The sequence below is a fragment of the Lygodium microphyllum genome, chromosome 2, assembly GCF_053477565.2.
Source record: "Lygodium microphyllum isolate KBCC chromosome 2, Lygodium_microphyllum_v1.1.10, whole genome shotgun sequence".
NCBI classification, from domain to species: Eukaryota; Viridiplantae; Streptophyta; class Polypodiopsida; order Schizaeales; family Lygodiaceae; genus Lygodium; species Lygodium microphyllum.
This window is the reverse complement of record NC_141136.1, coordinates 138809762-138828341: the sequence shown is the minus strand read 5'-3', so window position 1 is coordinate 138828341 and position 18580 is coordinate 138809762. Positions and strand designations below refer to the sequence as shown.

Genomic DNA, 18580 nt, shown 5'->3' with positions numbered 1-18580 from the left:
TCCTCTATCTGTGTCATCGTCCACTCCCTTGAGTGAGAGGGCTGAAGAAAAAAAAGCATAGTTTGGTCCATCCGGTGGTGGTAGAAGATGGATCTTGCCCCTTCTTTACTTACGAACCACGAAGTTCCCTACCTTTAGAGGTAGTGGGAACTCTTCACGCTCCGCAACTCTCAAGTAGGACCATGGGCCACTGCGAAAGAACTCCTGTGGCAATAGGTGAGCCTGTCTCGGGACTACAGGTGCGAAGAGGATGTAGGCGTGTGTGGCTCATCACCTTCTGTAGTCGGAGGGGGGTGGGTCTGGGGGGGGACTCGAGTGAATCAGGTGGGGATCAGGGGGGATGCTCCGTACGGGAGGTGGTGGGGGAGAGGATGATCGAGGGATGGTGGGATGGACAGAAGTACATGGCGGGTGTTGGGGGGGGGGAGGGCTGTGGACTAGGGTCAGTTGGGGGGGGGCATGGGATGTGGAGGGAGGAGGGTGTGGGGGCTGTGGGGACTCGGGAGAGGTAGCCCGTGGCGCGGGTGGTGAATGTGGGCGGCTGTGGTCCTGCCGGGGGGGGGGGAGGGGTGGATAGGGGGGGGTGTGGGGGCTGTGGGGACTCGGGAGAGGTAGCCCGTGGCGCGGGTGGTGGATGTGGGCGGTTGTGGTCCTGCCGGGTGGGGCGGATAGGGGGGGTTGTGGAGTGCTCTGTCGAGGGGATGTCACACGCCCGCCTACTCCTTGTTGAGGCTTGGTTTGAGACGCTGGCTGTGCTCTCCCCTGTCGTCTCCCTCTCTGTCATCTCTAGACCCGTGTAAAACCATCAACGTCCACCTACGGGCCTGTCGACGGAGCCACATTGGCTTCGAAACATGTGCAACTTGTTGCCTGATGCCCAAAGTCGTAGCAGTGTAGGCACTACCTGGCTGCCCCGTCACAATGACCTGTTGCCTAAAGGAGTGCTTGCCCACCTCAATCTCTAGGAATTGTGGGATATCCTTGACCTCTTTCACTTCCACCCGTACTTTTGGGACTCCTGGCGCTGTCACTGCATCTGCGAAGGATGCGGGAAGGATAGTGCTGAAGAGCCGACCAAAGTCTTCCACCAACTGGCGATACTCTATTGCTAGGCCGGGGAAAAGAAGGGTGATTGGATGCCGGAGAAACCTGTTGTGAAGTGCAAATGCCTCCACAGTAAAGCCACTGTACCAGGGGACCATGTATATGACCCCCTTCGTGGATGCATACGGTGAACTGGCAAGTAATTCACGAGTTGCGTCTGTCAAACTGAGCCGGACCATGAAGATTCCTTGGCCCAGTGGGACCGCCTCCACGATCTACGCTGTGCGGATGTGCAGCGTGAAGTGAAGCGAGTCCCCAAGCTTGGCCCTGGCTGGAGAATGTCCTACTACCTGACCATAAATTACTGTTTCCTTTAGTCTAGCTCCTTAGCTCGGACGGCTAAGAGCTACTCCTTAGAGAGGACGACGCGCAAGGTGTTCGACTGGGGGGCACTCGCCAAGTGCGCCGGCATCTGATCAGAGGTTTCCATTGTAGGTCCCTTCTGCGAGACAAACCAGTCACGTCGTGGTGCTACCGGGTGGGGGGTTAGTTGCTGTAGATAGAGGGAACAATTGGGGGGTGGGGAGACCACTCGCAAAGGGAGGGGGGGGGGGGGGGGACTATGCTGGTTTCCGTGGAAAGGAGGCCTGGCGAGGGCGGCCTGTAGACAGATCGATGGCAAGGGAGGCCTAGCCGGGGGGGGAGCGAGTCTGTCAAGGCGTGGGGAGATGGCTAAGCAGGGGGGGAACAGCTAGCGGGGGGAGGGGGGGGGGGGGCAGATAGGCGGCCGTTGCAAAACATCAGGGCGGGGGCGAACGTCAGGGCGGCCGTTGCAAAATATCAGGGCGGACAGTGCGGGGGCGAAGATCAGATGGCGACGACTACTCGGACGGGGCGATTAGTTAGACGGCCACGATTAGTGCGGAGGCAATCAATCGGGGCGGGGCGATCAGTCGGACGGGGCGGGCACACGGACGGGCGTGCATAGTCATGGTGCGGAGGGGGGGGGCAGTATCGTGACGTGACAGGCGTGAGCTAGTTTCTTAAGGCAGTGGCTGGCACCAATGCCTAGATGATGCTTTAGGGCGTATGCAAGTTTCCTTGGTTAAAGAGATTTACGATGGACCAAAGGGGTTGCATGTTGTTTTGTTTCGTTTTGCGGAAGTACGGTCTCTTGTTATGCAACACATTCCTTTGTTTATGGATGGGCAGCTAGTTCATGTGGTCCCTTGGAGGCCGATGGCTGAATTTTAGGACATGCTGAGATAGGCTTGCCCAATTTGGGTAGAGGTGGTGGATTTTCGTGCGCATCTTTGGAGACTCCTCTCTATGGTACTGAGAACCCTTGGTGAGGTTTTGGTGGAACCTCGACTAGCTTCCCGCAATAGGAACAGGGCATGAATGCTGTGGGATACAGGCAAACCTCGCCCGACAAAAATTCTTTTTGAAGTTAAAGGCTTATAAACATTGATGTATGAGTTAAAATGGGGTACTTTTGCAGGACATTGTTTCAGATGCTGCCAGTTGGGCCATTTCATTTCAGAATGCGACAAAATATGAAGGTAGTGCAAGGCCTTATGGATCAAGATATGGAAATGCAAGGCCACCACCCTCAGCACACATTTCAGTAAATAGTACCTGATTCAGAGCACCTTCCCCAACAAGATTGTGAGGAAGGCAAGAAGAATGACGCCCACAAGTGTGGGGAGCGTCCTTCGACTCTGGTAGGGTAGAATTTGTCTCCTTGGGAGGATTCTTGGGTCACTGTGGTTCATTGTAATGCTAGGCAAGATTCTCGTTTGAATCCTGCCCATGCTCCGCCGCCCCCAATCACTCAGACCCAACAACTGCACTTTCCTTCCCGAGCTTTGATTGCGGGTGTAGAGAGAGCAGATCTTGTAGATGTTATATGTACTGAAATGGAGAGAGAGAGAGAGAGAGAGAGAGAGAGAGAGAGAGAGAGAGAGAGAGAGAGAGAGAGAGATTCATGGCATATTTCGGACAGCAAAAAGAAGTGGTAGAAAAGAGTCATCGAACTCTGGAAGTCAAAGGTTCGTTATTAGAGTAAAGTGTTCATGTGGAAGTTGCTTATTGGGGGTCTTCCAATTGGGGACGTTGTGCAGGTTGTTGTGTATATTGCACTACTTGTAATGAGACATTGCTTCATCTCTTTGTCTCTTGCCCTGTTACTCAACAGATTTGGAGTTTTGTTTCTCGTGTGTGGTCCTCGGTGACTCAGTTGTGGATATTAGCTCATTCGTGCATGATGGGAAGGATGACTTCTATGTCTAGTTTGCATTCAGATTATTCCTGGCTCTTCCATTTCCTTAGATGGACAGCTCTGTGGCATATTTGGCGTATTCGGAATGGCTTTAATTTTTTTAAATATTTGAGCATCCATGGTCATGTGGCTCGTGTATGTGGCTTAGTGTTATGCCAAATCTCCTCTATGGTTTCAGCTGATCTCGTTCTTCCTGACCTTGCTACTCCTTGGCTAGATATTGTCCGCTCCACACCAACTGTCCTTTTTGTGTGATATTTGTGTGTCATGGTAGCCTTTCAGTTGTATCTGCTTTTTCTTAGCTGACTTGACGGTCTAACGTAAATATTGCTACTTGTTTCAATGATCTTCACGAGAGAGAAAGAGAGAGAGAGAGAGAGAGAGAGAGAGGAGGAGGAGGAGGAGGAGGAGGAGGAGGAGAAGGAGGGGGGGGGGACTCGGATTTGATTCTTATTTCCCATTAGATTTTTGAAGTAAGTTTCTTAGCCCAATTCACTATGCTTGGCTCTGTTCTTCATTTGAGAAAATTTAAACAAAGCATATAGTCCCATGAAGGCAATTGAAGCAAAAATTATTCTTTTATTAATCTATGTTGAAAAGCATAGCTTTTTATCATATTCAATACGGTAAATGAAGCACATGTATATCCATAGTTGTCAGGCACAAAACATACAATATGGTATGGTACGGTATGATAAAATATGGTACCAAATGGTACCTTACGATTTTATAATACGGTACGATAGTAGTATGAAAAGTAATTTCAGATGATTTTTTAAATAACAAAAACCAGAAATTAAATGCTTGATCATAGAATACACATTTAAAGTGGAAATAGCCATTTCATTACAGAATAAGATGAATACATGAGGATGACCATTGCGGTTGCATAAGCTGCACAAAACATGCGATACAACTATAGTCTAGTATATCTGATACAAAAAAGAGAGAGACCTATGAATCTATGATAATGCATCAGTATCATCATCATCATCATCATCATCATCATCATCATCATCATGAGAACCATGTGAGTGCTCATTAAGAAACTTTGAAGACAACTCCTCGGCATCGGATGATGAGACATACTCATACTCGTCCTCACTGATGAGGTTGCCATCATTATTAAATGATGGCTCCCTAGGTGGCGACTGTGTAGGCAAGGGGGGGAGGGACGTCATCATGAGGCACAATATAAGAGCTACTAGAGCCACGCCTTACATATGTCTTCAAGCCACTCAAAGCACACCTCCTCAATGATGAAGGGTGTCGAATGACCATGCCCTTGTTACCACGTACTCGAACTCCTCGTCTATGAGCATGCTGACTGCGAGTATCATGAGTATGTGTTGCCATTAGCTCTCTATCAACATTCACCGACACAATGGAGGAATGCACGTAAGATTGTAAATGCTAAAGTCTAAATTGTTAAGTATAAACTTCAAAGCTCGAAGTTTAAAACAACAAATTTTAAATGTTATGGTTAAGTGTTTAAAGTTTACTTGCTTCTAACTACCCATGCTCATCATAGTCCTCATCATGCGTAAGTTAGTGTGGCAATAGACTAGCCGCTCTAACTGCCATGTACTAAGCGGATTGCGAATCTTTGTATGAATGAGAGAATAGATACTCCAGTTTCTCTTATATGCACCTGAAGAGTAATCTTGGGCAAGGACCCTCATGGCTAAGGGTTGAAGGGTCTCCAATGTGTATCCAAAGTTTTGCCACTAAAATAAAGACTTCACAAGTGACTCTCCTCCGACAAGTGGGAGAAGCAAAAGCCACATGTCCTCGCTCTATCATCCATGATCGCCGGCGACTTGTAGGCCGAATGTTCCAATGCGGTAAAACCATGGATGGGCTTATGTATCCATGCCCATCTCCTCTTTGCTATCTCTAAAACATGTGCATGCTCTTTCTCTGTGATGAATGTACAAGCACATGCCTGTACCAATGCTGCTTCAAAGAAGTGAATGAGAAGCCCCATGGTGGATCCCTCGCAATTATTGATGCGTAACACCCTATAAAAGGGAGTCACGACAATGACAACGGCATAGACTTTTTGCCAAAACGGCTCAGTAAGGCACAAGCATTGCATGGCTTTGGCCTCCTCTTTCTCATGCTCATCCCACTCATTCCATAGAGTGGATACCACTGTCTTGTGACCGCATCTCATAAAGGCGCTCCATCAATAACGACATGTAAGCAAAGCGAGTTGAAGAAGGCTTCTTCAACGCCAGTATGCTATGCCCACGATATATTGGAAGTCCCTTTACCTTATCGTGAAGACGATGACAATTGATGTAGCTTTGCGGAGCACCCTCTTCATCCACTTGAGGTTCCCAATGTCCTCCATGAGCAAGTCCAAAGAATGACTTGCACATGGAGTTCACACAATCGTGGGAAACTGGGCTTGAAGAAAGCGGCCCATCCATCGAGAATTCGATGCATTGTCGGTAACAACTTGCACAACATTTGAGGGGCCCACTGCTACAACCACAATTTACAAATTACAAGCAAGTATACTAACAATACTTGGAGGTTAGAGAGAGCAAGAAAGTTGTGCCTTTCAAGTTTCAACTTTCAAGATTCAAGAACAAAGAGAGATGGGGGTTGGGGGCCTTGGGGCTCGAGGGGAAAGAGAGAAATCGAGATAGATATTAGAGAGAAATTAGAATAGGGAGATAGATAGTCATACATAAATCAGTTATCATAATGAAAGAAAGTGAAATAAATTGAAAAGGCGATGTATACCTCAATGATAGCTTGTTGAATGTGGTGGTAGATGAATGTGCCTGTCATTTTTTCCCCCCTCTTGCCGGTATCTACGGCCCGCAAAAAGTAAGTGCCGAGTGGACATGAGACAAGTATGTTGATGATGCCACGTTTCTTACTGGATAGGATGAAGGGCTCTATCAATTCTCTCCTTCTCTTCATCAACCTTTTTGGTCCTCATGTCGTTGTATGTGACACTGGTCCATCTTTCACATGGACCCACATTGGCAATGCTTTTACCATCTTCTTCCATTGCTCTTGCTTTAAGACATTGAATGCAAGATTGCACTCAATCACCGTGCGTGCAATTTCAACGTCTATAACTCGTTGCCTTTCTCTAAGAAAGGCAACTGATCCACGCATATGACTTGGAGCTTGAGAGAGTGAGGATTGTCTCTTCGGCATTGCATGAGCTTCCACTTTTTGTCTTTTACTGAAGTCGGTTGTGGATGTGGAGCCCCCACCACCACCAATGGTAGAGGTCTCTCCCGTATCAGTTGAAGATATGCCCACATTCGATGCTTTCTCCTTAGTAGGCATAGGAGTTGGTGCCGATAAGCCAATTCCTCCTCCTCTTGTGAATCCCCCTCTCATCTTGGCGAGAATCTCCTCCGCAATGTTTTGAGGAATCTCCTTTCATGGAGCAACTTTCCCCCTTTCCCAAATGTTGGAGAAGCCAAGTTGCACCAATTGTACAAGGTTTTCCGCAATACTTGGATGTCCAATGGTGGGAGTTGGACTTTTTTGTGTCCCTCTCCACATGGATCGCGTGCTAATTGAAGGTCTTGTGCTTTTCACGAGTCATGGTGCCGATGACGGATAAAGAGGCCCGAGAGAGAGAGAGAGAGAGATGTTTGAGTCTCGACCCTTGAAACTTGAGTCTTGAAAGTTGAAAGGGAGGGAGACTCGAGAGGCCCGAGGGTTGGGGTAAAGTTGAAAGAGCAAGAGTGAGAGAGAGGGGATGGGAGATGAGAATGGCAAATGCTTTGATAGGAAGGGGGAATAGAGGGGATGAGAGATGAGATTTGAGAATGGCAAATGCTTTGATAGGGTGCGGGAAAGAGGGGAGTCTCGACTCTTGAAACTTGAGTCTTGAAAGTTGAAAGGGAGGGAGACTCAAGAGGCCCGAGGGTTAGAGTAAAGTTGAAACAAATACATGAATACAAAGGTTTGGAGCTAGAGAGACAGCCCAGGGAACGATGCAAAGTAGCTAGAGATCTTAGACTTGTTGCTGGAGTGTAGCAGTGGGCTGTGGCATGAGTTCAACTACCAATGACTTCAATAAGCATCCGTGACCCCTTCCATCAGCCTCCCAAGAGCTACAAGTAGTTGAGCCTCATGCGCCAAAGGTCCTTCAGCACATCATTGATGCGTTTGTGACTCTAGACTTTGTAGCTTTGAAGGTGAGAGACTTGATTTTCCAGCCCTTGCATATATCTAAGGGGATACAATCTCCAAGATGTTAACGTCTAGTGGTGCTTGTTTAGCAAGTAAAATTAAAGGCCTCAATTATAGTCAACTACTATATATCTCAGGCTAGTTTAGTCCACAACAGTGACCGTGAAATGAATTATTTATGAAAACTGCATTTTATTTATGTTAATAGGACAAATGGGTAATGGTCTCTTTGGGGTGAAAGCTTGTAGCTACTTTTGGATGGAGTTATATAGTCTCTTCACTTGGGCACTTTTTTGGCATGATAGGCACGTCCAGCAAGTAAAACTAAGGGTTATTAAAAATGTCTATGCATTGTGGCCTACGTTGAATCCACAAAAGCAACCCCAAAATGATTTTATCTATGAAAAGCATTTTATTTTTGACAATAGGACAGATGTCCAAAAATCTCTTATAGGACTTGTTGTCAGCACCCTCACTTTCATCCACGATTCTTATCATTATCACCCAACCACCAATCATAATGCTTTTAGAGCTTGGACATTCCCTGGACAGGCAGGAGCAATAGGTACAACAGGCAATAGGTGCCGTAGGAGTGCCACATGGTAGTTGATGTGTTAGGTGATCGAGAGAATGTAGTCGGAGAGCTGGTCGCATAGATTTTCTGTCCAAGTCGACTTGGTATTGTTGGCATTTTCTTGCTGGGCTATTTATTGGCCTTGGTTTTTCGAGTGTCCAATTTTGCTCCAAGTTTTCAGGCTGCAGTCCGTGGAGACTCCCCTCAAGGTTGACAGAGATTGAGATATTCGAGGTGGAGACATACACAGACATTCTCTCTGCACCCGTGTATATTTCCACATCCTTATATAGCATTCTTCACTGCAAATTCTTTGTATCACACACACACACACACACTCTCTCTCTCTCTCTCTCTCTCTCTGTGTCTGTGTTCACTCTTTGTCTTGGTCATTCGCTTCCGCATTGCTTCACTTTGACATGGTATTAGAGCATTGAAGGACTCACCTAGGGTGGACCCATTTGAAGATGAGATTTTAGCATGACACAAGGTTGCGTCTTCAGCGCCTTTTAAGGGCAAGCAAGAGGGCTGCACATCAAAACAAGCTGAGGCAAGCGTGGGCGTGCAAGAAAGGAGAAGGTTTATTGAAGGTGTTGTTGGTTTTTGCTGTTAGAGAAAGAAGAAGGCTGCGTTTTCGGCCTTGAAGTGCAAATTTCACCTTTTCATCGCCTGCAATGGGTGAAGGAGTGGGACGAGCGGTTAAAAGCCATAGCAGACTATATTCTCATAGTCAGATAGAGCTGCTTTTTGTGTTTTGTGTAGGCATTGTAATTGAAGGTGTTTTCTGAGACCGAGACAAAGTTTCAAGCAATCATGGATCGGAAAGTGCTCATCTTACGGGCTCTTCCATCAAATTAATAGCTCGATGACAGGAATTACTGCATTTGGTGGGTCATGATGCTTGCCATTTTGGAGTCCTATGATTTGGTGGAGCTTGTTACGGAGGCTATTCATCGTCCTTCTTCGCGAGATGAGTCTAGACTCTCTTCCAATGATAAGGTGGAGTTGGCAAAGACTCAGGCACATTGGGACAAATTCAATGCTCGCATCTGCTCACTTTTATTTTTTTCATGTACTATAGTTGTTATCTCTCATATTGAGCATTTGACGGTGGCTTGAGTGATATGGTTGGAGCTTGATCAAATATACAATCGCATGACTGTCATGAAGCGATTTTCTTTGGAAGTGCAGACGAGGACCATGAGTGTCAACAAGTCATCTTCCATGCGGGAGCATATTAAGAAGCTAAGGTAGCTTCAGATGCAAATACAAAATGTAGGGAAGGTGATCACTTCCGAAGACATGGTGATGACTCTTCTTTCACAGTTACCACCCCGTTTCAATGGTGTCTATTTTGTCTTGATTTCTAGGTATTACATAATAACTCGTAGAAAAATACAAAAACACATAACAGAGAAGAAGAAACTCTAAATGAAATTGAATGAATGCTGAAAGTAAATCAATGTTTGTGCAAAATGCTCAAAGGCAAAGCTGTCCAACAGCCAATGGCTCTCGTGGGAGTGGATTGAGGAACATATTGGAGTGTGATGTCCATTGGAGACGGATCCCAAGCGCTGCAACCACTAGTCGGAACTAAGAGAAGTGGGCAGGCAGCAACACACAGCTTGCAGCTGAGTGTCAAAGCAGTGTGTGTCCTCCAAGAGCTGTCCAGTGACAGATGATTAATTAAGCCTGAAAACGTAGTTGTCGATGTGGCTGGAAAGCAGGGCACCAGCTGGGAACAGGCTATCAGGAGCTGCAGCAGTCAAGGTGTCTGTCCAGCAGGTTGTAGATTGTGACTAGCAGGGTAATGGAGGAGTGAAGAGCAATGTAGGAGTAGAAAGCTGGGCTGCAAACGTAGCAGCAATAACCTCTGGATGGATAGGCAGGTGATGGAGCTGGCAGCCATGAGGTGGTGTAGACTGGATGGGGCGGGCTGAATAGTATGATCAAGGGATCCCAAGTGACTAAGTGTACCATCTATTCATAGATGAGGAACCAACCAAAGTGTGGGCGTTCAGTTGTGGGAGAGTTAACTCATTTTAACAAGGTTTCAGTTTTGGGGTGTTTAAGTGAGCCAATCAAGGTTTAGTGTTTCATGCACCCTTTTTACCTGAATATGGGAATCCTTTTGCATCAGCATATTGCAAAATAGTGGGAAGCTTCTCTCTCTAACCTACAATGACAAAGTGGCCATATCATTTTGGAGTGTTCAAGAGACTTATCAACATAGCTTCTTGTCATCTGTTTTTTTTAGCACAATATCTTTTGCTTCTCTCTTTAGTTACATTCAGCTTTATTTCCAATTTCCTGTCTCTATTGTGTCCTTAAGGAGAAGATCTTCCCTCCTTGTAGCTTTGTAGATGCAATGTTTGCACTTGTTGGGGCAAGTTGGTATTTGTAAAGATTGTTGTCTAGTGTCTCTATTGACTCTTTGCTTAAGGTTAAGTCATTGGTTGAGCTTTTGATGCTTTACTGGCCTAGAAAATTGAGTTTTGTAACATGACCTAGGAGATGAAATGAAAGATACAAGTGATCCTTGGTTCATCTCATTTTGAGAGAGGGTACTTATGGTGTAAATTGTAATTTATGGTTTGTGTGGTTCAGGGACAATCGTTTGGTCAATTGGGATGGTGTTTTGAGAACTGCTATATCAGATATTGAGGTATTGTGTCTTATGATTAGAAAATAAGCTTTTTTTGTTTTTTTGTTTTTTTTTTTGTCTCTTGCTTACAGGTTAGACCATTGTGTTCACTTGTGGTCTTTCTATTTCTCTTTGAGCATTATACTCTTTTTGTATGTATAATTGTTTTATTGATTTCCAAAATGCTGCTGGCTGAATATTTCAAGAATTTAATTTATAGAGCAATTATTCTCTCTCTCACACACACACACACACACTCTCTCTCTCTCTCTCTCTCTCTCTCTCTTTCTCTCTCAGGATTTTCAATCAAAGAAAATAAATGTTTATAAGGGCCACAACCAAGTAGATTTAAAGACATCTAAAATACCACCCAAGAAGCTAGAAGGCTACAGTGACAATAGAAGGGAATCATGAAGTGGGTACATGTGGGGTGTAATGAATGGTCTCCATACACGGAGCAGCCACCTCGCTGAGGACCACACTATCAAAAATCCATGGAACTTATTTCCCATAGTAATAGACCTTGGACAGGGCCACATGAGGATAGATGCCTAATTTTGAATTAAAATGAATCCATCATTGCAGGCAGCTCCTTTTTTTGATCCATTGTACATGTTTTCAATCTTATAAATAAAATTGGTTCTTGGAAATTATTTGTGATTAGAGTCTTGGATTTACATTTTGTCTCAACCTCTCTTCATGTTTGTGGCTGATTGTTGGAAATTGAAGCAAAGATGTTTGTGGTATGCAAACTATAATAGTATTGAATAAGATAATAGTCACGAGGAGGTGAATTTTCAACTTGATGCTTTTTTGACTTTCAAGAAAAGAAAGTTCTATTAATAACACCTTGGTAAAAACCTGAGGTAAAATACAAAGAACAAGGAAGTCTATAAAGAGTAATTGAGTACATCACCAATGCAATGGTTATGTGAACAACCAATATAATGGGCTATAATGCCAAGCCATTTGAGGGGCAGCATGGAAGAAAGTTCCAAAATCCCATGTTTGTAAGAAATTGTGACACTTGAGTAGTGCATATGGGAGGTTCACATGTGAGATTAAGTTGGATGTTTGTCATGGTAATTGACTATCCTAGCTTGGGTAGTGGTAGACATTGGCAAAAGTAATTCTAGACAGCTGCTAGTGGAGTGCATAGGATAAGTCTTGGTCAAGGACATTGAATTTCCCCTTGGAAATGACTTTTGGTGTCATGGGGGTTAGAGAATTGAATGATTTAATGTCCTAAACTAAGGTTTGTGGAAAGTTTTAACATTTTCAAGTTCAAAGATGCTAGTAATTTAAAATTGAGTCTGGACATGGATTGTATTTTCCACTTTTGATTAAGTTTTGTTGCGGAAATTAAGTCTAGGCTGAGTCTTCATGAACAGGTTTTACACTTGGCAGTTGGGTAAGTTGAGATGCCATGCAAGGCTCTATATAGCTCTTCAGGCAGAGTTGAAGGGGCATTTCTCAGTTTTGGGTAGAGAGACAGCTGTTCTAGCATCATGGCACCAGGGGAATTTGATGTGGGCTAAGTCTAGGCTGAGTCTTCATGAACAGGTTTTACACTTGGCAGTTGGGTAAGTTCAGATGCCATGCAAGGCTCTGTATAGCTCTTCAGGCAGAGTTCAAGGGGCATTTCTCAGTTTTGGGTAGAGAGACAGCTGTTCTAGCATCATGGCACCAGGGGAATTTGATGTGGGCAGGAATTGGGGCTGGAAACAGCAGGAAATCCTAAAATGACAGCAGACGACTTGATTAGGAGGGTCAACAGCAGCAAGCCATAGCTCCTGGAAAGCATGCAATGCTAGCTGGCAACAGCATTGAAATGCTGCATTCCGACCTGTTTTGAGACACAAACAGAGGCTAACAGCAGCACTTGATGCAGGCCACTGCAGTAAAAGCATGATCAGGGGTAGCTGACCTGATTTTGGCATGTGTCCTGCATGAGAAGTTGATGCTGATCTGGTGAAAGAAATTGGAGATTTGTGCCTCAAATCTCAACGTGATTGTGTTGTCAAAAGATGACGTACCAGCGAGATAGTAGGTTTTGCGGGGAGGAACACGGAGTGAACTCTGCAAACATGGAGAAGAGAAGTGAAGAGAGAAGAAACTCTGATGAATGGAATGATGAAGTTCTGAATCATGGAGTGAATGTGCAGGAACCACGATGTCCTCTTGAAGGGGTGTGAGAGCAGTGGAGAGGTTGGAGAGAAGAGGTGATGGACTGAATGAATCAGCCGTGAGGAATGAATGAGAGAGTAGCCTATAAACAGGCACAGTCAGTGTAGGATGGCGCTCCTTTTTGGGGCTGCAAACCCTAAACACAAAACGCAGAAACGCAAAAGCGCAAACTACAGGTGAAGGGTTTCTCAACACCCCCTCTCAGGCCCGAAAAGGGGAGAAAGAGAAGAGTGAGGTGGAGATGGAACGCTACATGTTGACGAATGCTCATGGAGTAGGTGCCACTTGGATAGTGTTTCTCGTGGGGAAATTGTTCACTTGTCCAAGCGCCCTAGTACAAAGGTGATGAAAACATGCAATGCATAGGAGGAATGTCGGACTTTTATGTGGTGCCGAGAACCATAAGGATATGCCCATACTTAATCTCGGGAGTTGGCTCCAAGTTTTCCAAGTGACTAAGGCAAGAGAAGGAGGAGAAAGAAGATGCAGAGGATCCCTAAGATCCAAGATTTCCACCTGAAAGGGAACTTGCAGTAAAGAACAATAGATAGAGTGAACTGGAGAACCCGAAACTCAACCTCAGGAGAGAAGCCACTAGCTTCGTGGATCCATGCAAGAAGGAATATGAAGGCCTCGTCACCAAGTTGTGGATGAACCTCCAAGGACCCAATCTAGATAGATCCACGAGATCTTGGGAATCATAGGTGAGATGACTGCTGGAAGAAAGCCACCCCATCCAAGGGTAGAAGAAGATAAAAGACCTCCGCCAGGATGTGCGAAGGATTGAGTGGAGGGTGGGGAGCCGCTTTGAAAGTGGAGGAATAAGAGCCCCTCTAAAGTCGCAATAGATATAGATGTCCCCTTGGAGGGCAAAGAAAGATCAGCCCCCTCTGAATCCTCCTTTGAGCTAGATAGGGAATTCAAAAACTCATGGATCACGGACTTTAAAATGTTTGAGGATGGAGGTGACGCCGGTCGTGCTGAAGAAGGTACCTGGGGTGGTGAAGAACTCTCATAGGTGGCCTCTCGAACTTGAGTAGGCTAGGGTGAAGGGTGGGGCTCAGACTCACCAATGAGTGGGCAAGAGTCGTTGCTTCTCAATGGAGCGGATCGGGAAGTCGAAGAAGAGGAAGGAGTCGAGTAACCATTGTCTTTCAATGGAGCAGACTGAGGAGGAGACGGTATAAAACAATCACTGTCTCTCGATGGAGTGGATTGCAGAACCGCGGGCTGTGGTAGCCATTGTACTTGAAAATGGGTGGGAGAAGATTGCCGCTAGCATTGCAATGATCTCTGGGAGGTCGAAGCGCCAATTGATCCTCCATGTGCTCAAAAGGACTTAGTGCGTATCAGATGCGTTTTATTGCCTTGAGCATAGTACTCTGATAGCCGATGCAAAATGATCGAAGGAGAGGGGGCACAAGCAGTGCCTGGTGGAAGACACATATACTCTAGGGGGGTAGGGAGCAAAGGTCGAAGTCGGCAAGTATTGGTGGTGTGTTCGGTGATGCCATAGTAGGAGCACCCAATAGTTTGTTCATGTGTTGGTAAAGAACCCATGGGTACTAGTGTGCCTTCCTGAGGAAGGAAGAGGTTAGCCATGAACCATGAACAACAATATCCGCCTCAAGGGGGGTGAGGGTAGTGTGAAGCACGAATCGCAATGTTTGCTGCAAGGAGTGGGAGGGCTGGAAGTGAGCTGTCAGTGGGAGGAGGATGCGACCAGCAGTAAGAGATTGCAAAAACAGTAGAAAAACGCAGGTGAGGAGAGTGAAAGACTAAAAATAGAGGAAAAACCAACATCAGCAGTCAGCATGGTAAAATGAGCTCCGAATAGTGTGGAATAGGTTGGAAACAGGCACCAGACTGTTGTAGACAGTAATGGGCACTATGTACTGCGATGTCCTCTGTGTCTAGGGTGTGGGCAACAAGCTGAAATACATGAAATCTACAAGAACGAGATTGTTTTTTGAATGGAAAGTGATCAGCAACAATGGCTATGCAGTAAACAACTGCAAACTGCATGTGGAAGGTGAGAAACAGGCGCCAGACTGTAGATGACAGGAAGGGATAGCTCAGACTGTGATGTCGTTCGCGAAAGAGGTGTGGACAATAAGCTGAAAATTGGTGAAACTTGCAAAAACGAGATTTTGATGCACCAACAGAAGAAGAGAAATGGATTCCGAATCTGCCACCGGTCTTTGCCATCACTGGAGTGGAGGATCTTTGCCATTGTTTGAGCAGATCCATGTCTGATACCATGTCAAAAGATGAGGTACCAACGAGACAGTAGGGTTTGCGGGGAGGAGCACAGAGTAAACTCGGTAAACATGGTGTCGGGAAAAAAGACCTCGTGCCTTTTAAATGTGCTCGGGTGTGAACACACCCTTAGCACTTGTACTTACATATATATATCTATCTAAAAACCTAAAGGTACACACTTGTCATTGTATCTACAAACGTGCTCACTCTTTACTTTGCTCTCTCTCTGTCTCTAATTGCGTGTAACAACAGTGTGTCTCGATCTCTTTGCCTAACCGGTCCCTACAAACTGGTATCAAAGCTGCAAGTCGTGAGTTGTAGAAGGTCTAGCGTGGACCACGGCGAGCAAGTCGTGACTTGCAGAAGGTCCAATGTGGACCACAGCGACAGCAGGCGTGTGACAGGCTAGGCGAGTAGGCAACTTGATACGGGCCACTCCAGCAAATGTGATGTGTGGGTAGCAAGAGCAACAGTCGACTGGAGCAGGCGACTGCAATTGATGTGGACCAGGTGTGTGATGGGCAGTAGTTTACGGGCGACCAGCTAATGGGGAGTGTAGTGGGCCGGAGGACTTCAACGGGCAGCAATTTGGTAGGCACGACAAGGCACAAACCTGAACGGCGGGTTGACCCGAAATTTTCTCTCCTCTTGACTTGCATCCAAGTTTTCAAGGCCCAATTGGTGTCCACATGTGTGCTTGTAATGTAGGGTCAATTTGCGGTTTCATGTCTTTGGTCATTTGAGACTTGTGTGCTAGTGTTCAAAGACCCTCTTCGTGCCCCGATGCACATCGGATCAAACCATAAATTAAACTCGATGGTATCTGGTTACGAAGGACAACTTATTGTTCCAAATGTTATTGCAGAATTGGCTTAGATAATTGTTTATTGTACACCATGTGTTTTAGAATTTATTTCTTGCTCTAAATTGTTGTGAATCTATGCATTTTAGGATTCCACCACCTTTCTCTAACAAGTAAGATTGGTTTGAGAAATTATGCTACAAGTATTTGGCCTTTCTTGCTTGCATGCATGAGTGGTTTTGCTTGTTAGTAAGACCGATTCATGAAGAAACGGAATGCTTCATAGTGGAGGCAATGTAGTGTGTATGATAATCACTAGCAATGAATGAAGCAAGAGAATTAAAGAATCAATCTATGACAATGAATGAGATATGGTAATAATACAGTGAAATTGGGTCTTTGTGTTTCTAGGTGAAACCAACCTTTCATCTTAAATAGGCTGTTAGATGACCTGATTTAAGTGATCTCTCTACAAATTCCATTACTTTGGGCTGTCACCAATGACCAGAAGCATTAGGATCCAATTTACCCCTCATTTTTGATACATTTTTGTGTGCAAAGTGAATTGAGAACACTTGCATGCAAATCAACTTCATTGTGAATGATCTTCCCCTTCAGATCAGCTGTAATTTCTTCAATTGCAGCTATTTCATATACATTGCTATCCACCCTCAATCTGCTCGGAATGGCTGAGAACAGCTAATAGTTTATTAAAGAAAGGGGGAAATAGCTGAAGAAAGAAAATTGTGCATTTACACCCCTAAATAAAGACCTGCATCTAAATCCCAAATTTCCGCTTTGATTTTCGAATGTGAGTGTCAAAATCCCCAAATTATACGAGTAAATGCATGCTAAATCTTTGAGATTTGTCAAGTCGTGCGTTTGATACCCGACAAAATTGACCAAGGATGAACCTTTAACAAAAACGTAAATGTTCTGCCTTAGAGAAAAGGATATTGACCATCAAGATGTTGCGTGCAATCTGCTGCTAGGAGCTGCCACGAAACTGCCTTGTCACATAGCTGAACTACCCTGCTTGCGTATCGTTGCTTGCATGTTGCTTGCCTATTGACGGAGCCTACAGTCTGCGTGGCCTGCAACATGTTGCTTGTCTGTTGATGTGGCCTGCAACCTACGTAGAACTCGAGAGGCAAGCAACCTTCAGCTCTAATGCCAATTTGTGGTGGCCAACGTGTAGTGAAGGTTCGATATTCGGCAATGGCTGAGAGAGAGAGAGAGAGAGAGAGTGTGTGTGTGTGTGTGTGTGTGTGTGTGTGTGTGTGTAGCAGTAGAGAGTGAGATGCACGACATGTAGGTACAAAGAGTTGTCTCTTTCGTAGGTTTTAGTGATAGTTTTATGTAAAGTACTAAACTACATGTGCTAAGGGTGTGCTTACACCTGAGCACGTATAAAAGGCAAAGTGGCTTCGTAAATTACAAGAAATTGTGACTTTACTGTTACAAAAGTGCTAGCACAACAATTCCCTTGCTATTTCAGCCCTCCAAAGTGCCATAGATCAGGTTTTTGTTCTCCTTGATGGCTTATTTACTCTCTCTCATCCCATTCCTCAATCCCTTCACCCTAAAATCTACCCCAAACAACTGGAATCGGGAGAAAAATGGCCCAACATGTAAGTTATGCATGCATGCATCCCAAAATTGACTGAAACTTGACATTTTGAACATGTTGATTTTCACTAGAGGCTCCACATGCAAAAATGATCCTCCTTGCTCTTAATTTTAAATTATTAACCCCTTTGAGTTGCAAACTGTTGAAACATTCCACAAACCTTAGTTTCAGACATTAATGATTTAAATCTCTAATCTCTAGGACACCAAAATTCATTTCCAATGAGAAATTTGATATTGATAACCAAGATTTGACCTAGATACACATCTAACTTAATCTCACATGTGCACCTCACATGTGCAACCTTCATAGCAAGAGAAGCAACTTGTGGATAGCGCGGTCATCCCCTTTTTACATGGCTGGCCATAGGCTAGGCTCTTTTTTCCATTGTTCTGCTATCTTCCCAGCTTCCTTTCTACTACCCATCTTCATTTACAATTTGCACAGTTCAGAGCACGGTGCTCTTAAAATAAATCATGGTGCACCTTGCACTCTTTTACAAAAGTATTGACTTGTGCTTTTTCTTAAGCGTCTCTCCTTGATTTAGGACTTTTTCACACTTCTTGTGTTTGTTGATTTTTCTTGGCGTGCCTTCGTTCTCCATTCCGCTTTTGCCTTGGCCCTGTCTTCTGCTTTAGATTTGTTGGATTTTTCATTGTTCGTCTGAGGGTTAACATTACCTCCCTCCTAGTTGAGTGTCAATCCCATGGCACTTATTGGTGGTGGTGAGTCGGACTCTACTGCTAGAGTACCCAAGTGGCTTTTTGAGTTTGTGTACAAGCCGTGTTGAAAGGTGTGTTGGAGGGATTTATGGAACTTCAAGGCCCTTGAGTTGGAGATGATCCCTGGTGTTGGAGGGAGTTATGAAACTTGAAGGCCCTTGAGTTGGAGATGATCCGTGGTGTTGGAAAGATTTATGGACCTGTTGGAGGGATTTTTGGAACTTAAAGACCCTTGCGTTGGATATGATCCCTGGTGTCGGA

At 45.1% G+C, this 18580-nt stretch overlaps 1 protein-coding gene across 2 annotated transcripts in view; it reads left to right on the top strand.

Annotated features, from left to right (window-relative positions):
• Positions 1-18580, top strand: part of TWN2 (valyl-tRNA synthetase / valine-tRNA ligase (VALRS)) — a 169857-nt gene that overhangs the window by 125115 nt on the left and 26162 nt on the right. For both annotated transcript variants that reach the window (XM_087699063.1, XM_087699072.1), the window contains one exon: positions 10680-10737. In XM_087699063.1, coding sequence (XP_087555189.1) covers positions 10680-10737 — 58 coding nt within the window. The remainder of the gene's footprint in view (positions 1-10679; positions 10738-18580) is intronic.